This window comes from Drosophila santomea, chromosome 3R, assembly GCF_016746245.2.
Source record: "Drosophila santomea strain STO CAGO 1482 chromosome 3R, Prin_Dsan_1.1, whole genome shotgun sequence".
Classification (NCBI taxonomy): Eukaryota; Metazoa; Arthropoda; class Insecta; order Diptera; family Drosophilidae; genus Drosophila; species Drosophila santomea.
This window is the reverse complement of record NC_053019.2, coordinates 4,709,338-4,732,682: the sequence shown is the minus strand read 5'-3', so window position 1 is coordinate 4,732,682 and position 23,345 is coordinate 4,709,338. Positions and strand designations below refer to the sequence as shown.

The 23,345-nt window shown below is 44.3% G+C and overlaps 6 protein-coding genes across 10 annotated transcripts in view; 3 read left to right on the top strand and 3 right to left on the bottom strand.

Annotated features, from left to right (window-relative positions):
* Positions 1 to 45: 45 nt before the first annotated feature.
* LOC120454434 (phagocyte signaling-impaired protein) lies at positions 46 to 5,252 on the bottom strand. The gene is made up of 7 exons (XM_039639730.2): positions 4,869 to 5,252; positions 4,571 to 4,795; positions 2,628 to 3,120; positions 2,168 to 2,567; positions 825 to 2,108; positions 558 to 756; positions 46 to 497 (listed from the first exon to the last, which is right to left on the bottom strand). The coding sequence occupies exons 1-7, from the start codon at positions 4,927 to 4,929 to the stop codon at positions 313 to 315; spliced, it is 2,847 nt and encodes a 948-aa protein (XP_039495664.1). The 5' UTR covers positions 4,930 to 5,252; the 3' UTR covers positions 46 to 312.
* A 490-nt stretch (positions 5,253 to 5,742) lies between these two features.
* LOC120451387 (N-acetylglucosaminyl-phosphatidylinositol de-N-acetylase) lies at positions 5,743 to 8,401 on the top strand. Its single transcript, XM_039635050.2, has 4 exons — positions 5,743 to 6,703; positions 7,248 to 7,538; positions 7,685 to 7,778; positions 7,833 to 8,401. The coding sequence occupies exons 1-4, from the start codon at positions 6,178 to 6,180 to the stop codon at positions 8,008 to 8,010; spliced, it is 1,089 nt and encodes a 362-aa protein (XP_039490984.1). The 5' UTR covers positions 5,743 to 6,177; the 3' UTR covers positions 8,011 to 8,401.
* A 323-nt stretch (positions 8,402 to 8,724) lies between these two features.
* Positions 8,725 to 13,136, bottom strand: LOC120451386. 3 transcript variants are annotated; one of them, XM_039635048.2, is made up of 5 exons: positions 12,978 to 13,136; positions 10,217 to 12,689; positions 9,965 to 10,156; positions 9,122 to 9,902; positions 8,725 to 9,065 (listed from the first exon to the last, which is right to left on the bottom strand). In XM_039635048.2, exons 1-5 carry the CDS (start codon positions 13,011 to 13,013, stop codon positions 8,894 to 8,896), a joined length of 3,654 nt encoding a protein of 1,217 aa, XP_039490982.1. In that variant the 5' UTR covers positions 13,014 to 13,136; the 3' UTR covers positions 8,725 to 8,893. The 3 variants fall into 3 exon arrangements, with proteins under 3 accessions (XP_039490982.1, XP_039490981.1, XP_039490983.1); XM_039635047.2 differs by lacking the exon at positions 12,978 to 13,136 and having other exon boundaries at positions 10,217 to 12,761; XM_039635049.1 differs by lacking the exons at positions 8,725 to 9,065; positions 9,122 to 9,902; positions 12,978 to 13,136 and having other exon boundaries at positions 10,007 to 10,152; positions 10,217 to 12,761.
* A 314-nt stretch (positions 13,137 to 13,450) lies between these two features.
* Positions 13,451 to 14,994, top strand: LOC120452439. Its single transcript, XM_039636667.2, has 2 exons — positions 13,451 to 13,623; positions 14,187 to 14,994. The coding sequence occupies exons 1-2, from the start codon at positions 13,567 to 13,569 to the stop codon at positions 14,889 to 14,891; spliced, it is 762 nt and encodes a 253-aa protein (XP_039492601.1). The 5' UTR covers positions 13,451 to 13,566; the 3' UTR covers positions 14,892 to 14,994.
* A 154-nt stretch (positions 14,995 to 15,148) lies between these two features.
* On the bottom strand, positions 15,149 to 17,869 carry LOC120452438 (mediator of RNA polymerase II transcription subunit 25). Its single transcript, XM_039636666.1, has one exon. The coding sequence runs from the start codon at positions 17,762 to 17,764 to the stop codon at positions 15,212 to 15,214; it is 2,553 nt and encodes an 850-aa protein (XP_039492600.1). The 5' UTR covers positions 17,765 to 17,869; the 3' UTR covers positions 15,149 to 15,211.
* Positions 17,870 to 18,338: 469 nt separating this feature from the next.
* Positions 18,339 to 23,345, top strand: part of LOC120450872 (heparan-sulfate 6-O-sulfotransferase 2) — a 79,794-nt gene continuing 74,787 nt past the window's right edge. The window contains exons 1-2 of one of the 3 annotated variants that reach the window (XM_039634098.1): positions 18,339 to 18,680; positions 20,964 to 21,389. In XM_039634098.1, the coding sequence (XP_039490032.1) occupies positions 21,204 to 21,389 (186 nt within the window). In that variant the 5' untranslated portion in view covers positions 18,339 to 18,680; positions 20,964 to 21,203. Of the gene's footprint in view, positions 18,681 to 18,751; positions 18,769 to 19,292; positions 19,440 to 20,963; positions 21,390 to 23,345 lie in introns of those variants that run through there. The other 2 variants (XM_039634099.2, XM_039634100.2) reach the window with 2 other exon arrangements.

Here is a 23,345-nt window from a genome sequence, read left to right as displayed (position 1 = left end):
AAACAATTTGTTTAAATTTTTACAATTCCTTCTTTTATTTGACTTGCAAAGCGGTACGCAATCTTTTTGTTTTGTTTTGTTTTTTTCTAATTTTTGTTCTACACATTTTACAACTTCTATATGTTGTACGAGGGAAATGCCGAAAATTGATTGATAAGTGCTGACTTGGCTCTGGTGTTCGAGATAATTGTGGTGTAGGAGTAGGGGTCGATTGTATCCGTTAACAAAATTAAATAACAAACTATTAACGTGGATTGTGTTTGGGCAATGATGGCCGGATTGGCTGATGGCCTTTGCACAGCAAAGAAGCATCTACTTGGCCACCATGCGTATCTTGTCCTTCAGCAGATTGCGCAGCTCGGTGATCATCAGCTCGTGGGAGTCCTTAAAGGTGGCCGAAACGTCGCCGATGAGCGTGGCTTCCACCTCCGGCTTCAACGACATGTCAGACATGAAGGAGCTTAGGTCGCGTGGCAGCACGGGAGCCTTCCAGGTGCCTAAGGATTAGAGAATTGTACCCTAGCTTATCTTTGCCTGATTAACCTAGAGCTACTTACGTATGGCTGCATCGCAGGCCTCAAGCTTGTGCTTCAGCTGTCGCATCAGCTCCTGCAACATCTGGGATCGCTCCTTTTCGCTGATGGGTTGCGGTCCATCCACCTTGTTTTCTACTGGCTTCTTCTTGGCCTTGGTCTTTGAGCTGACCTGCAGCTTATCGTTTAACACGGACAGCAGGAAGGCGTACAGCGATAGCATCTGAAAAGTTATAATTATTAAAACATAGGTTAACATTAGATGTACGGCTTTCGCGATCACAAATGTACCTCCAAAGTGGCAGCCACTTTCTGCTGGTTCCCTCGCCGCTTCCACAGACCGTCCATGCCGTTACTTTCGTTGCTCTCGTTGATGGTCTGCACGCACAGCTCCATAACCGTAATAACGTTGTCACCCACCCGCTTGCATTGCTCGGCCAGCTTTCCTGACCCGCTCTGCAAGTCAAGAACCAGCTGGGCCAGGTCGTCAAAGAATCGTTCATATGGCATGTCGAGCAGCAGGTGAAGGCGTGTGGGCAGCAGGTTGACTAGAAATTTTTGCGCCAAAGGCTTGTAGTGCATTAGACGCAATCTCTGGAATAATCCCGTCCAGGACTCCCGCAGAAGTTCCAAGGTAGTCGTCTCCGTTCCCGCTGCCGAATCCTTCAAGCCGGCGCCGTGGTATAAGTCCATGAAAGAGGCAAAGAGTCGAAGCATCAGCGAGCGGACTTGTAGCACCTCAACTTCCTGGTCGAATGACTCCTTGCGCTCCTCCGCAGCATCTACCTCATGTAGCGGATCCCATCGGATAATTGCCTCCAAGTCGCGATTGTCGCTCAACTCATGCCAAGCGATTCTGTCCTCCGCCGGCTCAATACTCATCGCCACATATGCAGTCAGATTCTGCGTGATATTGCCGTAGCAACAGACCAAGTCACAGATCTGCGCCTCCACCGAGCAAGCCACGTACTGTAGGCTGTTGGTTAACCGTTCCTTAAAGTTCATGAACTCTTCCATTTTAGAAAACGTGCAAAAGCGATATGTTAACGCAATGTATTCCAACCTCTCCTTGTAGCTGTTCGTAAAGAACTTTAAGGTGGCATCGTACACGTTTCGATTACCCGAGAAGCGACCACCTAGGGGCAACAGTTGGCAGTGCACATAGCCCATGGAGTCCAGCTGAATCTGCTTGATGTCCAAATACTCGTACATCTCCTGTGCGCCCACTTGGCAGCCAAACAGATGGTAGATCTTTAGACTTAGCAGTTTCACGTGAAAGTTACTCGTACTGTTTCGCAGAACATACTGCAGCAGGCACAAAGCCTCGAACAGGTGATCCGACTTATTTTCCCGTCTACTCAGGTCATACATCACATTTGCGGCAAGCAGGGCGTATGCATCCGATGGTCCCATTTCCGTGGCAAGTAACTTCTTACCAAAAGTACTCCTGCCGTGTTCGTAGTGCAGCTTGAGGGCTGTGTAGAAGGCGAGCAGGTGGTCCACAGGCAGATCCATGTGGGAACCGCACATTCGAGAGATTTGCAGAGCACAAAGATGTTTCTGCAACTGCTCCTTCTAAAATTATATACCAATCGTAAGACTCAGAGTTCCATTTGTACTTTTTACACACTTACATTTTTCGGAAGCGACGTGGAGGTTACTCCGCTCTCTAACAACAACTTGCTGGCCAGCGCTTGCCTCTGGTTCATGCTGATCGAAGGCAAAAACAAGGCGATATCATGAGTGCAGCACGATTTGTCGCCGAACAGACGGAAATACTCAATGACCATCTCGTCAAAGTCGCCGATTAGTTTTTCCGCCGGCAATTGTTCCGCTCGCATGCGCTGGTGTAGCTCTAACCGTGCCAGATAGGGACCCCTTTTCTTGCGCTCTGATGAATCAATGATGCCCTGAAGAAACTCCTGACACCTGCTCAGAGAGTCCTTTTCCCCGTTCTGCACACCCTGCGTCGTAAGTCTAAGCAGTTCGAACGAGCTTTGGATATACTCCTTGTAGAAGTCCCAACGGTCACGACTTAAGGATAGAGAAAACTTAGAAATCGTATTTATACATATACCTATTGTTAAAGCTCACTCTGCGTCAAGCAGCTGCTGCAGCAGCTCATTTAACTCCCGCCAGTTTCCCAGTTCCTTGAGCAGTTCGAACTTCATGCTGACTGGAGCACCAGGGTACAGCTTTGCGCACAGCTCACCAGTAAGGAATTCCCAAGCCTCCTGGTACTTGTTTTGTAGCTTAAGGATGTGCAGATAAAGAAAGGCCTCCTGTTCCGTCTCCATTTTGCCCTCCTTGATGTGCTTGTCGACCATGCGCTGCGCCAGTCCCAAGTAGATTTTCCGCTTCTCGGGTAAGGCCGACTCTGGCCCACGGATTCCCTGGAAGACTACGCTGATCACCGACCAAAAGTAGTACGCATTTTTCGGCTGAGCCTTGTAGAGCTGCAGGGCCACCGCCTGCTGTGCCTTGTAGTCCTCGACCCTCACATGGGAGATAAAGAGGTGGGCGAGAAGCTCCTCATTGCCCGGATTCTGCTTTACAGCGTGTTGGTACAGTTCCACAATTTTGTCCACTGCAAAGAGGCGGATATTTTTATATTATTAGCGATTGCTCTTGCAGGTACAGGTATCTATATATTCAGATCGTTGGCACGACTTGCCGCCCGACGTCTGACTAAGAGAATGCGATTTTAATTAGTCGGGCGAGGTGCGCGTGCCAAGAAAATAAGAAAATATGAATTGTGGCCACTTCGTGTGCGTAGCATGGGCGTCTCTTGGGGAATCACTTCGCGGATATCGTCCGGCAGACGTGTAAAAAAAAAAGTTTTTGATGAAATAATTTAGCTTTATATACATCAGTGTAAGACTAAAAATATTTTGTAAACTCTAATTATAATTCTAGGCATGGAACTAATACTCAATTATGATTGTTTTTAGAAAATATACAAAAAATTGCTACACCAATATACATATAATGGTGTCTGGTAATATTTTTTATACCCGTTACTCGTAGAGTAAAAGGGCAAAAAGAATATTCGTCTGTCTGACCGTCCGTATGAACGTCGAGATCTCAGAAACTATAAAATCTAGAAAGTTGAGATTTAGCATGCAGATTCCAAGTTTGTGATGTTGCCACGCCCACTCTAACGCCCACAAACCGCCAAAAACTGTCAGTGTTGAAATTTCTTCTTTGCACTTTCACTAGGTAGTAAAGGGTATCAAATAGTCGGGGAACTCAACTATACATTCTCTACGTGGTTTTTTATTAAAAAGGAAGCAGTTCGTTTTTATACACTCTCAATTTCAGCATGGTTCTATATATAATTTTTTACACATAATTCTCTGATAAGATCGAGATGATCTTTAATGGGTTATAATTCCTAAATTAGAAATTTTTTTTAAAATTAAAATTAATTAATTTAAAATTGCGATTTAAGAAAAATATTTCAAAAAAGTAAACCTTCTGATTTTTTAAAATTTCGTATTTTTAAAACTGGACGTCGGCAAAAAAAAAACTAATTGGTCGGCAAACGATTACATCTTTCTGATTTCAAAAGAAATCGATTCGATTGTATGGTTTGGTCTTTTGTTATTAAAGCTAGCTAAATTTGCAAATATTTCTAACCACATCATTTTTGGTTCATATAATTTATTAACAGATTTCATTTTCTAAGATCCCTAAATATTTTTTAAAAGCCAATATCATTTTTTTCTTTTTTAACTGCTTCGTTTAAACATATTTCCTATAATGGGAGCCCCATATCAATAAACCGGTAGTTTTCAATGTTTTATAGTTTAAGAACGGGGATCAGAGGATTCAAATGGCAAAGGGAACCAAAATTGTAACCGCGTAAGACTGGTGTTACTTGGTTCCATCATAGGGAAGCTACCTCCTAGAATAGGCTTAGGTAGTAATGTTGTCAATCTTACGTAGGATCCAATTGTCGGAACCTTATCCCAAGCTAACTCTGGCACCACGTGGGCTCAGTATGTCAACACGGCGGTGGCTTAAACCGTACGTACGTTGTTCCATTTCACGGTAGCAGAAGGATAGCACCTGCAGCGTGGAGTCGTCCGTGGGCTTCTCCTCGGCAACGGTCTGGAGGCATCCGTGGCTTTCGTCATAGCGTCCCAGTCGGAGGAGGGATAGGCCTTTCAGAGCCCGGGCGCAGAGGAGGGTGGGATGTTTGCGGAGCAACTTCTCGGATTCCTGCAGCGCCTTGCGGTTGTTGCCCACCTCCAGGTTGTCTGTAGAGGATTGCGGTTAGTCGGTGAGCCTGCACCCGGTAGTTGGAGCCCCCCATTCCGGGGACACACTCACCGTAGACCGGCCGCAGTCGCCGCTCGAACAATGCCGAGTCCATGCCCTGCTGATGTGCCATGTTATCGTGTTATGTGGTGCTGCTGTATGCTGCTAACCTAATTACAACGTGCTGCATGCACCTCGCACTGAGATTCGCTCTCTTTTGGGGTTTGCGGCACGCTGTCGTCTTTGATCAATTTCCTCCAATCGTTTGGGACTCTCCTTAGGTTGCCCGCGTTGCTTGGGCGGTCGGGGGCGGGCGGTTGGCTCTCAGGCACTCGAATCACACGGTCAAAGGCTAATTAGGTGCTTATTTTCATAGAAACTAGTGACTTTAAATTTTATTCAAAATAAAAAAAACCTCAGACTGCATATTCAAAGAAAAGAGAGCGGCCCCTGTATTTTCGGGAGTATTTTTCTGGTATTTTTTGCGAAGAGCATGCCAACGTTAGGGGTGTTCGCTCAAGTCGCTGTATGCAATTACTATATAAATCCGAAAACTTAAGCAATACATTCAATCATGGTTCTTAGGATGTCGATATTTGTCTTTTATATAAGGGAATTTATAAATTCTTGTATATTCTTATTTAACTTGTTTTTAGCTTTTTCGTTAGATTCTACTTCAAACAATGTATTGATATTCGTATATAGTTTATAATTAAAATAAATTATGTTTTAGATGCTATACATATGATAGGGCACTGAACATTTTATATGTATAAGGTTGGATAGAAGTTTTAATAAAATACATTTTAAATAATACACATGATACCAGAACTTAAGAGAACAGTAACAAGAGTACCCGTACCGCTGGGCTTTTGGTCAAACAGCTGACCGCTGGAGATGGACTGATGGTTTCTCACGAATAGGAACTTGCCAGCGAACGATGAATGGCAGAAAAGAGTTTATCAATTTATTCGAGTGCTAATTAGATAATTGCGCCGTTGTAGTTGCACGGCGCACCTGACAAGTTGATTAAAAGCGTAACGGAAATCGTGATTAAGTCGGCGTGAGTCACGCACCTGCCACGCACCACGCTAGTTGCCCATCTCTAGCTGCTGCCCCCGAAAGTCGAAAACGCGTAAAGTTTTCGAATAAAATGCAGAGATTAGCCGATTAAGCGGCGCGCGGGCTCGTAACCAACCGTTTTCAAGTATTAAACTACCGTTTATGAAACACATCAACATAGTGAAATAGTTTAAGTAACCGCACGAGCACCGTTATCGCCGCTTTTCCGCTTTTCCTCGCTGCCAAATTGCGCTGCATGTCCATTTTTGGTGAAGAATTTCTCGCCAAAAATCTTGCCCTTGGCCGGACGCAATGAGCGATGAGATTTAACTGGCTGAGCGAGTACGTGGCCAGCATATCAAGCAGCATTGCATCAACATCCCCGTGGCGCCAACTGCAGCAGCAGGTGCAGCAGCTCGTCCCCAATCCGCAGGCCATCTACTGCCGTATCAGGTCATCATCCGCCGAAGCACTGGAGCACGTACTGATCGCCTGTGCGGTGTACTTGCTAGTATGCCTGGGCCTCTACAAGCTCACTTTTTGGCTCTCGGGATCCGGATCGGGATCGGACGCCCACCACACCGATGACAACAGCAACGCCGGGTCGGGTGAGGGGGAAGAGCTAAACCCAAGCCCGGATGGCAATCGGAGTCCTGGCGGCCTGAAGAAGGCCCTGCAGTCTGGACTACGGCTGCGTAGCGTCCGGCTGCCCAAAACGGCGTACATGGAGCGCGTCCTGCTGATCACCGCCCATCCGGATGACGAGTGCATGTTCTTTGGACCGCTGATCTACTCGCTGACGCAGCGCCAAGGCTGCCAGGTGTTCATACTTTGTTTGTCCAACGGTGAGACCACCAGCAGTGACATCATTCTCATACCACCAATAGATCTGGAAGCATTAAACGAAAGTACACGTTTCGAAATCAGTAGCGAATCTGATTTAGCTTTATTGCTTCCATAACGGCACAATAATTTCTTTGTGTTAGCCACCAATCCATTCCCTGCAATATAGTGCCGATAGGAATATTTTATTCTCTTAAACCGTATATGTTCTGAGCCATACTATTATTATTATTTGAATTTTTGCAATGATTCAGGGGCATCACTGATTTCATCCTTTGTATAAATAACACCTATTTGACAAATATGTTTTTAATATACGACAGATTTTCCTATTTTTTTAAAGTGTAGACATTTTATTAAAAACCACTATAGACCTTTTTAATATATCAACGATTTCCAATAATTGAATTTACATATATTACTTAGTAGGGTTCGTTTGATAAATAAATAGTTAATTTAGGATAGAAATAAATATTTGTTGTCAATCCTATCCAATCTCTGTCCTTTTAAAAATTACCTGTATTAATCAATTGCATTCTTTCGCAGGAAACTTTGAGCACAAGGCAAAGGTAAGGCGTCAGGAACTGTGGCGCTCTTGCTCCAAACTGGGTATTCCCGAGTCCAACATCGTGCTGATGAATGCCACCAACCTGCCTGACGACCCCTATGTGGACTGGCGCCCAGATGCGGTCGCCAGTTTGATACTGCACACGATCGAAAGCCTCGACATCCAGGCGATATTCACTTTTGATCGGGATGGCGTCAGCTCGCATCCGAACCATTGTGCCGTGTATTACGCGGCCGCCTCGCTCTGTTTGGCCAACCTTTTGCCCAAAGGTGAGGAGGCGTGTGAGTCACGCGGGCGGCGACGGATGCAAACAATGGGTGCATGTTAATTGGCGTGCCCATCGCTGCATTTGTCGCTATTAATAGCCTTAGATATTATAGTATACAGCAATTTTTTATGTACCTTCCCAATGCAGATTGCAAATTCTACACCTTGGACTCGATCAATGTGGTCAGAAAATATCTATCCATCTTGGACCTGCTGTGCACGTGCTTTATGTCTACGCACTGGTATGAAGAAATCCTGAATTCATATACAAATTCTAACATGAGTGCTCCCCACAGGTGCATTCTGAACTGGAAGGAAGCTGCTATAGTCAGAAGTGCGATGAAGGAGCATCACTCGCAGATGCGATGGTTTCGCTGGCTCTATATTTACTTTTCGCGCTACATGTTCATTAACTCGATGCGTCAGATAAATCTCTCGGATGTGGAACTGGAAATGCAGATACATGACAATTAACAGGAGAACAGGAAGCAATTGAATAGCTAAAGACAAACTACCTTCATGATCGGATGCTCCGGGTGGCAGAGCGAGTGGTTTTTATTTTAGACTCTGACGATTCTACTAGTATATATATATGTAACTACTACTGTTGGCCAAACGATCGATAGTAACTGGAAAGCTATATCCAAAACCAACAAGGGAACAAAGAATCAGCAAAGCGGCAGTACCATAGGCAACCGAAACCACAAAACAGTCCATTAATTAGTTCCACACTCACATATGAAATGGCATATCTTTAATTTTTATTAGTTAGCTCTAATTATTATTTATACTCAGTCCAAGCAATGTTCCAAAGTGTGCGATGTAGTCAAATGCTTAAAAATTAAATATGTATGCATTATTGTAATTGTTGTTAGCTTATGTTTTCATTTTTATTTTGTGTACATTGATTCCCCCGTAGCATACACACCTTTAGTGAGTCACTTTTGTTCTTGTAAAATTGTAAAATAGTTTGTTGTAAGCAGCGAAGTACAATAATAATTTTATAAAATATATTTACATAAATATATGAATGAATGTATGTATACACATAAACCAATCTTATGAGCCAGAGAGGATAGATTTTAGAATGCTGTTGAAAAATATTATTTATTTAAAGTATTTTAATGAGCGCACTTTTAAATTTATTGTTTTATGGGCCCACGCAGAACTTAGTAAAATGCGAGACGATTTTTGTTGCAATACTTAAATCTATTGTTTTATTCTAATTTCGAATTTAAAGTCGAAAACACAGAATTAACTTCAATTAGAATAAGAGGTTTCTGTTGCGGCTTTCACAGAGCTTTTACCACCATAAATTTATTTATTGCCTGCTTGGAATTAGTCTCCCTCGATTCTCCTAGACGTCTACTTCTTCTGCACAGTTAACAATCACCTTGCCCAGCCCAATGTTGGACTCGTGCTGCGCAGTTCGAAAGGCCTCCTCCGCCTTGCTCAAAGGATACTTTGCCATTACGAACTTGTGCATTTGTGCTCGACCAGATCGCATAAGTTGAAGAGCAGTCGGATACCTGTGGAGATACCAGAGTAACTAAATGGTTAGATAAGGGGATTCTGATGCACCCACATATTGGCGGAACGGAAACTGGGCACAAGGCGGATGTTCTTCATTAGAACGTCCAGGGCATTGAAGCTGGCACACTCGGAATCGCACTCTGCCAGCACACACACCCCACAAGGCTTCAAGGCCATGACTGCCAGATTCATCGTCATTGCAGAGATGGAGCAGTTAATCACGCAGTCCGGCCAGTCCTTGAACTTGCAGTAGATGGCTTCGAGGACCTCTCCGAACAGGGCGTTGCTGTCGAACTCAACTGCTTGGAAACCGAAGTCCCGGGCGACCACATCCAGAGCCGGAGCCATACATCCGGCTATGGCCACACGCTTGGCTCCGATGGCCTTTGCGCATATGCCGGCCGCCACTGCCGTTGGGCAGGATCCCAGGATGAGGACATTGCTGGTGGGAGTGACGTTGGCCTTGAAGCACGCCTGACATCCCAGTGCTAGTGTTTGAGTTAAGGCACCCTCCTCCAAGCTTAGGGACGAGGGAAGCCGGTGACAGAGGTCCGCAGGATGCGTTTGGTAGGTGCTTAGGAAGCCGTTGTACACCAATCCGGAGCACATGTTGTACAGGCCCTTCTTGCATAGGTCACAGATGCCGCAGGACAACGCCGACTCCATGACGACGCGGTCACCCACGTGCAGATGATGGACGCATCGACCGAGTTCCTCCACGACACCCGTCGCATCATGGCCCAGGGACATGGCTTCTATGTCTTTATTGCCGTTCTCGTATACATGAATGTCCGAGTTCGAGACGGCCACTGAGCCCGTCCGAATAAGGACGTCTGTATAAGAAAGGAGAGATCGATTATAACGGCTTCAATTCTCAGTTAAAGGATAATCTTACCAAAATCCTTTGGTCGAGGCTTGGATACAGGAACCACGCTGATCTCGTATGGATTCGTTATGTGCAGCGCAAGAGCTTGATCATTCACAGAGCGCTTTTCAGAGGGTGGATGGCAACATACCCGTGTGCTGAATGATCTCTGCGCCTGCAGCTGGGTAATAGTACTTCGGGTCATGAGACTGCCTATTCTGTCTTGGGAAGAGATGATGGACCTGAGCAAACTGAGCAAATACAAATCACATGACTACGCACCATCCTTTTTCTTCTTGCGATCGCACTTCTTCTTCGGGAACTTCACCTTGGCGCATTTGCCGGTGCAGGCTTTCTTTGGACAGCCATCTTCGTTGCTGAAGCAATCGTCGCGCAGTCCCGTTCGCTCCTTGATGTCCTTGCCACGATTAATGGGGTACTTCGGCATCATTTCGCCACACTTGCCGCCAGATTTGCCCTTCTTGGCGTATCCGCGATAGCTGCCTTGCGGTAGGGCTCCCCCGGAGATCCTTCCCGTAAGTCCACCGAAGCGTCTTCTCAAGAGAGCCGTGTTGATAGTAAAACGGGCTGGAGCGACTGCCTTGTGGAGCAGCCGACTCTTGCAGAGGGAACACGCGCAAGAGCTTGCGGTCCTTGCAACTGGGACACGATAGTGACGGCGCACAAGAGTGGAGTAGACTTGGAAGCGGGGACCACTAGAAACAGTATTAGATTCACGGAAGACTCGGCTTAAGGCGGTGGACAAGTAACGCCTGCTTGCATCGGGATGGTTAGTGAAGGTAGAGAACTTGCATTTGTTTTTGTTGCCACCAGCACCCTTTTTGAACTTGGCGCACGGATCCTTCTTTTTCTTATCATCCTTCTTGCCCTTGGCACAGGGATCCTTCTTTTTCTTGTCATCCTTCTTGCCCTTTGCGCAGGGATCCTTCTTTTTCTTGTCATCCTTCTTGGCGCAGGGATCCTTCTTCTTATCCTTCTTTACGCAGGGGTCTTTCTTTTTCTTGGCACAGGGATCCTTCTTTTTCTTGGCACAGGGATCCTTTTTCTTGGCACATGGATCTTCCTTCTTCTTGGCACATGGATCTTCCTTTTTCTTGGCACATGGATCTTCCTTTTTCTTGGCACATGGATCTTCCTTTTTCTTGGCGCACGGGTCCTTCTTCTCCCCAGACTTGAACTTAGCACAAGGGTCCTTTTTCTTGTCCTTTTCCTTACCGTCCTTCTTGTCACAAGGATCCTTTTTCTTACTGTCCTTGCCACAAGAGCTCTTTGCCTTGCACGTAATGTCGTTCGTTTTTAAAGCCTTCTTGGGTGGCTTCTTTTTTGCAGGACGCACGCAGGGATCCTCCTTGCAAGGATCTGTGATTAGGGGACATTTTCCAGGACATTTTCGCTTGGGCTTAACGGGTGGATGCTTGCAGCCGTCTTTGTCCACGGGAACTGGCACCTCTTGCTCCTGGGTGCCCGGCACTGCACACGCTTCTTCGGCTATCTTCTGCTGGGCTTCCCGCACGTGACCAACTTGATTAGCCGCCGACATATAGGAAGTATCGATGATCCTAGTAGGAAGGGTCTCCTCATTTTTGGTCAGTTCCAGGTCGGCGATGTAGGTATCCGAGGATTTCGAGCTTCCGGCGAAACCCTTCTCCAAGGCGGTACTGCAAAGGTTAGCAGCCAGCGAGGTGAGGTCATCGTTGAAGCCCGGCATTTTGTCGTCCGTCAGCTGGGCGGGATTTAACTTCTGGGTATCTATCTCCACTACGCCCGAGATCAAGGCGTTAAACCTAAGCGGCAGCGTTTTCTCTACAGTACCAGGCGCATCCAATTCCACCTTTGTGTGCATACATATCATGGGATCCTGCGGAGCCACGGCGTTCAAGTCTTTGCTTTCGAGAGCCCGCCGCAGGTTGGTCATGTCCATTTCGAAAGACAGCTCCATTGACGAAACGGCCATATCGTTAAGGCGATTGCTTAAATCCTGCGGCACATCGACACGCACCTCCTCGACGAAGTCGCTCTCTTGGTTAGCGAGCTCTTGGTGATGGAAGGGTTCCGCCTGGGCCATGGCCGACATGGTAACTGGATTACTTAGAGCGTTTTGGAGGCAACTATTGACTGCCGCCTGGCGGTGCATCGGTAAGTTGACACCTTGACCCGCATCCAATGCTGTTCCCACAGCGTTAACGTCTGCTGATGGCGAGGATGGGTAGACTTCCCAAGAGGTGCGTTCTTGGGCCCTTGCCTCGGCTTGCGACTGATTCCCCGATTCCACTTCCTGCACTGCCTCGTTCAGAGCACTGTATTCCTCGACCATGCTGTTGGAGAAAGTCTCGATGTGGTTGGCGTACAAGCGCAACTTGTTGATGGTTTCAAGCGTATCCTTGAGTTCGTTGGCATCCATGCCAGACAGATCCAAGGGCACAATGACAATCTTCAGATCCTTGCCATCACCCGTTTCCGGTGTAATCAGACCAATGGGCATGATCTTGGGCGCATTGCCCGAGGATCCGGAAAAACTGATCCGCTTGCGCAACATGTCCACATTATCGTTGACCGAGAACACATTGCCACCCTTTTGCGAGTACTTCTGCACCCGGACGCGACCTGGATGAGCGGTCCTTCGGCTAGACTTGGATCCGGAGGAGGCACAGATGCAGAGCCGTCTTAACCGTTCAGTATAGATTAGGTTGCGCGGTCGGAAGAGCGGTGCATGGTAGCTAACGCATCGAGATATCTGAAGGAGATTAGGTCCGAGACGGTTAGTCGGGAACTTCCCGAATATTCCTGGCATTTTTTCTTAATTTATAAAAATTTAACTTGATCAAGAATACATAAGTTATCACTGTAGAATTTCAGTTTCGAAAAAAGGGAAGAAACCAAAATGTGTAGTGTGTAAGACGTAGCAAGAGAAAATGATCTACAAGCCTAGCTGAAGTTTAACGTAAAAGTGAAGGGCCTACTGATTATGGCGTTTAGACGTAATTTCAAAATAATTAGTTTTTTATAAATGAAGCGTACATACCTGTAAAAAATTTGTTACTCTGCCAAATAATCGCATACTACTTAATTTTTGACGTGTGCTGAAATGCCCAAAACTAAAAACTATAAATTTGGAATTTTGGTGGAATTTTTTGTGGGTTTTTAAAAAGGTTGTGTGTTAGCTCTGGGCTATGCTTTCAGACTGAGTTAGTAAATCTGGGAAAATTGATAACTAAAATTGGCAAAGCCTACTGTTTTCCCGAAATGTCGATAAAATTCGTTAATAAGTTTTATTAAAAAGTCCTTGGAAAAAATGGATTACTGCAACATTTTGATGCAGATATGATCCCTTAAATGATATCACTCCAAACCCGAAGAACCGACTTTTTTGGGAGCCTCTAAATGCATTTTAAATTAAATTTAGGTACTACAATCGCCTCTACCGCTGCTGCATATTAATTGATTCACTGCCTTCAGCTGCGCCCTGGTCACCCAAGTAATTGGTGCTTCAGTTCGATTTTTGCTTTTGCTGGCAGCGGTTTCTGTTTCTGCTTCGGTTCGTTTTGTTTCGGTTCGGATTTGGTTTTGATTTTGATTTCTAGCCAAGAGCTAGATCCGTGATTTCATTGACAATGTTGCGATTGGCCAGCTCCACACTTAGTTCCATATGTTTTATTGTATTTTTTAATGTAAGCAAACACTTGGCATTGCCGATTAATTGGGAACTTTGTTATGTCTTAATTCATAATGTGGGATTTTTTTAAACAATTGGGTGACTCATGCACTATTAAAGGAAATGGTGTAGGTCATGAATAGAGTTTGGTTGCAAGTCAGGGATCACCATGTATTTATTTCTTGATATTTTGACTGTCTTACCTTCCACAAGTTAACACGAAGCTAAAAAATTTAACATATGTATCACTTGATTTTTGAAATCAATGCCGTTCCATCACTAAAAAATGTAAATCAATGAAGTAATATAACTATAGTCTCTGCGTAATAGTAAGAATAAAGACGACTTTTTAAAGCAGCCATAATATAGACAGGCACCTATCATAATTTCTAAATCTATTCTATTTTATTTTTAAAACTGCCATATCTTATTAAACGAATTCAAGGTCCAGTGACGAGTGCGCGCCGGGATTTGAATACAGAAAGCCTTATTACCTGGCATACTCAATATTCATTAACGTACTTGTAGCCGGTCATTAAGCGCCAATTATAAATTCCATTTCTCCGAATGTATCTGCAGTTTTTGTGGCTGCTGCTGCTGACGACGACGTCCGCCAATCCAACCAACCAATCCAGCGATTTTAGTTCCAAGAATGGAATGCAACATGTGACCAGCTTTGTGAACCAGAAACCCAAGTCGGGAGTCCGTGAAGAGTTCGATTTCGAGCAAAATGAGGCGGAAGCCACCAACTCGGCGCACCTGCAACAGCTTTTTGGCAGTTTGCTGCAACTGCCAGGTAAGGGAAACATGAGCCTGGAGCTATCCCTGGAGACGGACGACGATCCGGTCAGTGAGCGGAACCAGCTGGATGATGGAATGGAGGCCACTGGGGAGCAGCATGAGGGCTTCACAGAATCAGCGGATGCATGGCATCGCATTAAGTTGAATATTCCGGTCCTGGAGCCCGTGAAGCACTTGATAAATACAGTAGGTGGCGGCGGGGTGAACGACTCCCATGTCAAGAACAATACTCATCGGCTGATTGGACACCATGGCGTCCACGAACCTCATCACAATGGCGGGAACATCAGCTCTCCGGCCATCGAAACGGAGGAGGATCGAGAGACAGCTATCGACAGCACAGGATTCGATGTTCTGGAAACGTTGGGCAGCGCGGGAACTGTTCTATTCAGCATCTTGCAGAATCTTCGAAAGGTGTTTGCCGCTAGTGCCGGAAGTGCAAGCTCCGCATCTTCAGGGGGCGGCGGTGGAGGAGCAAATTAGAGTCGTTCCTTTGGAGATAATGTTCTGTGATTAATATAAGCCTTATGCAAATTCAGATTCACCTTTGATTCTTACTAATCAAATAAACGGAATTATATGAAAATGTCGAAATTATTGGTTGTATGTCTCGATTTGAGGAAATAGGTAAATTAAATTTAGTAAAGATAATTCTAGTATAAACCTTATGGTGTTAGTTAGGCCGAACCGACGGCAAAATCTTTGATGACTACTTGTACTGCCCCAAAATAGACATTCAGTTGGATTTTATGAAATATTTTACTGTCTTAATCCTGGTTTGCTATAAGATATTTTAAAGTAGTCTACATGAACTCATAGTTTCCGTCGTCAAAGTTGCGGTTGCCGACCATTGGGCCGCCTGCTCCCATTTGATTTGGATTCTGGCCGCCCATTTGCGGCCGAAACTGATTTCCTGGCGTAGTCTGATGCTGCAATAGCTGGCGCAGACCTGGATTGTTGTTGCTCATCATGGGACGCACCATACGCTGCTGCTGTTGTTGCGCCTGCTGCTGCTGCATGGCGGCGACGTTTGGCGCCACTTGTTGCAACTGCTGTTGCAGATTTGGATTGGGCACGCCACCGGGACCAACGCCCACGCCCAGCGGCATCCGCTGTTGCTGCATCATGTTCATCTGCATTTGATTTTGTTGCATAGGCATGCCGCCGGTCCCAGGACCCGGTCCGCCGCCAGGAACTCCTCCACCCATCTGCATATTGAGTTGGAACTGGTTGTAGTGTTGCTGCTGCGAGTTATCCTGTTGCATCTGTTGCTGCTGCTGTTGTTGCTGTTGCTGCTGTAGCTCCATTGGCGACTTGCCCTGCTGCTGCATCATTTGCTGTTGTTGTTGCTGCTGTTGCATGTTGCCGTGCTGCTTTTGTTGTATGACTTTGCGCAAACGCTCCACAAACATTGCCTGATTGTTAGGAATGAAACCCAGGAAAGCGTTGCGATCTGGCGTGTAGAGCAGAATGAGAACCTTAAGGTCGCAGGCAGGCGAGTTTGGGATAGAGGAAAAGTGGACGCAGCCAGCGTAGCCGGAGGTCATCATCTTTGCCAGCGAATCAAGCGCCTCTCCTGGAGTGGGTCGAAAAACTACCATTTTAGAATCCTTGAGAAACTGACCACCGATATTGCCAACCAGGTGCTTGGGCATTAGCTGCATCAACAGCTTGGGCGGCCAGTTCTCAGCCTTGATCTCGGGTTCGCCATCTTTAATGTTGGTGCACACGGTGCACTGGAGTGTATGGGGAATCTTCTGCTGATCCGACTTCGGCTTCTCTGACCACTCCAGCACTCCGGTCCAGATCTTTTCCCTTAAGGAGGCCTGCTCCTGTTGCGAATTTCCCTGCTGCTGCTGCTGCTGTGGATTGCCTTGTTGCTGGGGGTTAGGCTGCTGTCCCACTATTTGCTGTTGCGGTGGATTAGGCATGTTGCCGGCATTGCTAGCCGGCATCATATTGTTTCCTGCATTGGGATTTCCCTGCTGTTGCTGCTGTCCTTGCTGCTGCTGTTGCTGAGCCAGTTGTTGTTGCTGCTGCAGCTGCTGATGATTTAGCATCTGCTGCTGGCTTAGCATCTGCATCCTTTGTTGCTGCTGCTGTTGGGCCTGTTGTTGTTGCTGCTGCGCTTGCTGCTGTTGCTGCTGCTGCTGCTGTAGCGAGGTTACAGTTTGGTTCGGCGGCGGAGCATTAATGCGCGATATCAGAGCAGAATTTGGATTCTGTTGCATGCCACCGCCTTGGCCTACACCGCCAACATTGCCTGCTCCCTGCATGAAGGGCGGACGCGCCTGACCCGGCTGGTTGGGATACATCCAACGGTTTTGGCCGGGTCCCACGTTTTGCTGGAAGTTCGGGTTCTGCATTTGATTGGGGACAAATTGGTTCTGTTGTTGCTGCTGTAAAAGTTGCTGCTGCTGCTGTGGATTGAGTAAGCCCGCTGGGGTATTTGGGCCGGGTTGCTGTTGTTGCATCGTATTCATGTTCATGACCTGCTGCTGCGGATTGCCTTGTTGTTGCTGTTGTTGTTGTTGTTGTTGCTGCTGCTGGGCTGGTGTGGTGTCCATGGGCATGCCCTGGCCTTGTTGTTGCTGACCAGCTGGGTTTTGTTGCTGTTGCTGCTGCACTGTAGCCTGTGCCGCATTGGGTGCGGCCATTTGGGCCGCCATGCTGTTGGGACTAGGTGCTCGTTCCTTGAGGCTGTATCCCTTTAGTAGCACCAGGTGTCGGATGTTCTTGGCATAGTTTTTGCTCGTAATGGGCTGATCTCCGTCAGCTTTCATAAAAAGTTTAAACAACACCGGCATCTTGCGTGGAGCAATGATGGAGAGATTGATTTTGCGCTCGTTAAAGAGTGCCGCCAGCTGCTCACATGATTTGCCCGGATACTTCCACGATTCCGTTGTGGGCATCTGGTACGGCGGACTGTTGCAGATGAGAATGCAATGTCTCTGAACGCTGGTCTGATCGAGAAGCTGCCGCCGTTCGCTGATGTCATCGAAACAGCCGTGGGCTGCAGCGAATCCTTCGGCCATGTGGGCACAGGATTCCATTCCGCCTCCCACTAATGGCAATCTATCTATCGTCTCCATAACTTTCTGAGGCTGTAGAAATGGTCCATAAGTAGAACAAACCGGCTCCAGCAGATTGGCCGCAGTACGGTAGACCACAATACCGTACAGAGTGGCAAAGCGCTCTGCAATCAGGTACTCCCGCTCGTCGATGGAGCCAGTGGTGAAGTGTTCCAAAGTCGGCAGGATGTAATTGGTCTTTAGCTCGTTAATGTAGGCTCCGTTTATGGCGCTGCCTTCGATGATGAAAACCACGTCGGCCAGGGGAATCTGGTCCACCTCCATTCTTAATCCGGAGGGTGGGAGTTGGCCTTAAGTTGGAAAACTTGTTGCAAAAAACGTAAACTATGTTGTCTGCTATTCACCACCGCTCTTTCACTTTTTTCGTTTGTTTTGGATATCGCTACGCTACTATCGATAGTCAGCTCGTAGTCATCGCTTTGCAATTGCTGGGGCTGCCGAAGAAATGAATTGAAAACTATTTATTAAATTGAATTTAAATCATATACAAATTATCTTCAGAATTTTTCTTCTATTGAATCAAAATATTGAAATTCTATTGAAAAAATATTTGTTTTCCGAATAAAAAAAATAATTGTTTGGTGTTTTATCAGTTTCATTACTTATGTTTTACTTAATCAAATATTTTTTACTAGTTAACCTTCTTATTTGATGTAAGCATTTAATCGCGTTGTCAGTGAAATGATGTAGTTAATTCTTTAAATATTTGTTACCAATAGTTTATACCGATAGTTGCAAGTGCTGCCAGACTATTGCAGCAAGTATTCGCGCAGCAGTCTGGCAGCGCGGTCAGCTGTTCCTATTGCCCAACTTGCGCAGTTCGTTTTGTTCAGTTCATTCGCCGATTTTGAAGAATACGGACGCTGACGCTGGCATCGCGTCGTTTTGCCAAAAAAAATTCGTAAAAACACACGCAGAACGCTTAAAAAGTGTCAATTAACAAAACATTGGATATTGAGCAGTGCAAGTGCATGAAAAACGAACGTTGGGATTGCTGAAAACATCCAATAGTGCGAATTGCGGGCTTTTTTTATGGCTGTCACAGAATGTGTGGCACAAAGTGGAAAGCGCGCTAATTGAGCGTGCGAGCGCCTAAAACGCAGAGAAATGTAAATAAATAAACGTGTGACTCCGCGACAATCGTGAAAAGTCAAAAAACACGCCATTTGGCAAGTGAAAAGTGAGTGAAATCTGGTTAAATATCATTGAATTGCCCACTTCGTATTTGGCAAGAAGAACAGCTGTTGTTTGGCATCTCTCTCTGTCTGGTTTGTCTTTCTCTCTCCTTCATTTTTGCCCTCTCTCTGTTTTTGTTGCTCCCCTTTGCTTCTCTTTTTTTGTACTGCAATGTTGCTAAATCGTTTGATTCTATTATTATAATTATACTCCTTGCCCTGACGTCACTTCATCGAAAAACCTGATCATTTGGCCTGGCAATCAGCATGGTTTAAGTGTAGTTTAGAGTAAAGTAAAGTAAAGTAGAAGTAAATTAAACGGCCATGTGTGCACTACATGCTGTGCTTTTTTGTTATTGTTGCCTGGCAACATGTTTCGTCACATCTGCCTTTTTCTTCTTGTCTCTCTTTTTACAATTTGCCAATAAGCAACTTTTTCATTTGTTTTCAACAATTGTGCTCGCTGCAGTAGCAAAGATCGCGAAATGAAATCGCCTACATGAATGAAAGGACCAGTTTTGCCTAGGCGTCACTTTGACTTCCGATCTCCGGTCAGTTTAGTTTGGATTTTACATTTAAATACCCTCACTGAAGCCAACTCACATATGCCCAGTAACATTCAAACCTTGATACATTACACACATCACATATAAACAAGAATATCAAACCCAGATAAAGCAACTTATGATTACAAACTAATTGATATCTAGGACGCCCATACAACAAAGTCTGTTCATTACACATTTGTTATGTCTTTATCAAAGGTAATAAAAACTTATATTTACCGAAGTATTGACAACTATTTTGATATTTGCACACCTTTATGATTTTGCGTATCAAAATGTTTACTAGAACATGCTCTTTATAATCCAACACTAGGTTATTTAAATATTAAATAAAATGAGATCATGTACAAAATAGTTTTCAAACAAACTTATGTTATTGATAACTAAATAATTGTATGTGTACTTTATCATGAACATATGTATTTATACCCATGAATATAAATGGAAGTTTTGATGTGTAATTCAGAATCGCATTGCCATTTCAATGGCCTGGGAAATAAATATTGTCATTAAATTCTAATTATACCCGTTACTCGTAGAGTAAAAGGGTATACTAGATTCGTTGAAAAGTATGTAACAGGCAGAAGGAAGCGTTTCCGACCATATAAAGTATATATATTCTTGATCAGGATCAATAGCCAAGTCGATCTGGCCATGTTCGTCTGTCCGTCCGTCTGTCCGTCTGTCCGTCTGTCTGTCCGTCCGTATGAACGCTGAGATCCAGGAACAACAAAAGCTACAAAGTTGAGATTAAGCATACAGACTCCAGGGACATAGACGCAGCGCAAGCTTGTCGATTCATGTTGCCACGCCCACTTTAACGCCCACAAACCGGCTAAAACTGTCACGCCCACACTTCTGAAAAATGTTTTGATATTTTTTCATTTTTGTATTGGTCTTGTAAATTTCTATTGATTTGTTAAAAAGCTTTTTGCCACGCCCACTCTAACGCCCACAATCCGCCCAAAAGGTGCAACGCCCACACTTTTGAAAAATGGTTTGATATTTTTTTCATTTTTGTATTGGTCTTGAAAATTTCTATCGATTTGAAAAAAAAAAACTTTTTTGCCACGCCCACTCTAACGCCCACAAACCGCCAAAAACTGTTAGTGTTGAAGACTCTCCTTCGCATTTCCACTAGCTGAGTAACGGGTATCAGATTTTTGGGGAACTCGACTATAGCGTGTATACATGTACATATATACAAACAAAAAAAAAAAAAAAAAAAAAATCTGATTTATGTCTTCTATCGTTACGCTATACATTTGCAGATCGCATTTGCTCGTGTCATATAAAATTTAAGATTTCCCACGCAAATAAAGATACTTTTTTCTTGCACGGACGGAAATTTAATAGATTCAATATTTACTAATAGATTTGCAACTAAAATAACGTCATATAAAACGATAAATCAACTTCACCGCTTTGTTATCAGTTGTGACCCTAAACAAAAATATAAAGTTCAATATAAGCTTGTTCGCTGGAATTATGAACTTCTTATCAGTCAGCAATTGAATTAAGTTCTTTTGAACCATGTATTTTTGTGTTTTGTTTTCCTTTGAGGAGCTTTCAGCTACTAAGTAAGTGGCTAGATAAGGCATATATTTGACAGGCCGCCATATCGGTATGGTCAAGAGGTAACTAATCGGAGACGGTGTTGCTTTGTAGTGTTCCCAAAACTAATAGGTTTCTAACAGTTTTTCACTTTTACTCTATTTGCAGGCACCGAAACCCTAGAAACAAGGAAAACTCATTTCCGCGCCAAGTACGATGGGCGAAGGTGTTCCCATTTTCAGAGTGCTTATCGGACAGCGTCTGAAGTATGATTGAGTTGGCCTCGCCACCGATTCGCGTCAGGTTGTGGCTGCGGTAGGCCGATACGGATACCCGCTTGAACTCCACTCGGGTGGACTCTTGATGGACCTTTAGTGCGATTTTTGAGGAAGTCCAGGGGAATGGAACATGCCCGGGGATATGCATAAGAACGTATCTGTTCAAGTCGATAGTGATTTTGCCTTATTGCTACCCAGTGGAGTTTATGAAATCAAGAAAATGGAACCGCGCTCCAAAATCCGAACAATCATTGTGTTTTGTCTCTTCCTGGCCATCGCCGGTATCATCGGATTCGGATACTTTTGTCAAGATCAGGTAAGCTCAAAAGCCCCTAATTAACTTCCATAGCGTTGCACATAATTTACTTTCTCGTCCCTTGGCGCCAATGCAAATTAGCACACCTATTGGCGAAATGCTGAATTTAATCATTTATATTTGCGTTTGTGTTTTTATTGGAATTACCATTCATACATTTTTTGGGGGGACGAAACTCGTTTTTCTACGGCGCACCAATAAATTTATTAGCTCGGTGTTTGCTGTATAATCGTATAAAAATATGCGTTGGAGTGTTTCCCTGCGGTCCATAGTTAGCTTTTATAATATAGAACTCTCCCTCAATGTTTACCCATTTTTGTGAGCTTAAATTAGACAAAACAAAATGTTTTGTTTACAGCCTTTCGGTTGGCGCCTTCAAAACTTGGAAATTGTTTATGCAAACGCAAAGGTGCTAAAGAAATTCGTCCAGAATGGGAAATATGTAACATAGTAAAGTTTTGCTTGCAGCGATTGTGCTTCTGTTATTATTCATAAATCTTTGACACGCGCGCCCTGTATGGGAATGAGTCTAATCTGTATCATAAAGTTTACAAACAACTATTTCTGGTTGCTATATGTAGGTCACTACTCATAATACCGTCCATAAATCTTTGACGTGGTTGATTGAAATTTGTCTAATCTGTAGGACTAATAAGGCTTCCCTCGCTTTTAATGAATGATTTAATGGCCGAGGTGTAAAGTGCATTCATGGGCCATAAAATCCAAACCGAGGCAAAAACAGCGCATAAAATTCTACCCTGGGGACACATAAACCCAGGCCAGACGCTATTCCTTCAACTTGCTGTATTGCCGTATTGCAGTGTTCATATACATACATACGTGCTTCGGATATATTCAACTATTAATCCGGCTCGTGCCAGTCACATCTAAAATAATCCCCGATAAAATGTTTGAAAAAGGCCATAAATTGCCAATTGCAGGCGAAAAAAACCAATGTCTTGATGAGTTCTATATGTTTGGCTGTTGAAAAATGTTTCAATATTGTTTTTGCGGTCATTAATTAAACAAGAAACAAATTCGTTAAGTCTCTAAGAACGGAAAAAGAAGCCAAGTGGTCGTGACTGCTAGCATGAGTTCAATGTCAAATGAGAGTGTTTCTAATATAGATATAGATATATACATTTAGATATAAGTGTTTATTTCAAAGATTTTTTGTTTGATTTCGGCGAGGCTGTCGTATTAAATATTTTCTAAATTAAAATAGCTAGCAAAAATGACATTAATTGAGCGCAGTTGCCTCGCCCTCCTTTCTCCCTCTTTTCCGCACGCAATCTAGCTAGACATAGTGACGAGTAGGGCGTGGCCACGCCCCCTGCCGAATCGATGTGCGTGCGTTGGAAAATTCGCCGTCTTTAAAAATAGCTTAATTAGTTGTACGCGCTATAAACGAAAAACATGCTTAAATGCATGGTGCGGCGAAAGGCAAACATGAAAATGAGCCTCGTGAAGTTGCGTGTCCAATGGAAAACAGACAGATTATTCTATTATTTCGGATGCGAGGGCGGCTCGTTTCGGTGATTCTTTCAGATTTGTATCCTTAATGGGCCAAGTTGAATATAAATTACTCGGTTGCGATGGGAGTATTCTGTTCCCAGAATACTTGAACTTTTGGTACTTGGCTTCATAAATTACAAGCCATTTTTAATTGTCCTTCCTTGCTGATCTTGAGTAGCAGTTATTGTCTTTCTTCAGACCATTAAGCCAGTAATGTTACATTGCCTTAATAATATGACAGGAAGAAAAAAATATAAATTAATTCTTTTTGATAAACTAGATTTAATTTAGTATTAAAGGATACACCGCAACACAGTAAAAATAGTTTAAACTTAATTTAATATAGAAATTCATTCTTTATTGTATAGCAAAATAAAAGTGATTTAAATCTATAAACGTGTTCATTAAAACTGCTAAAAGAAACAAATTTAGATTGGCTAA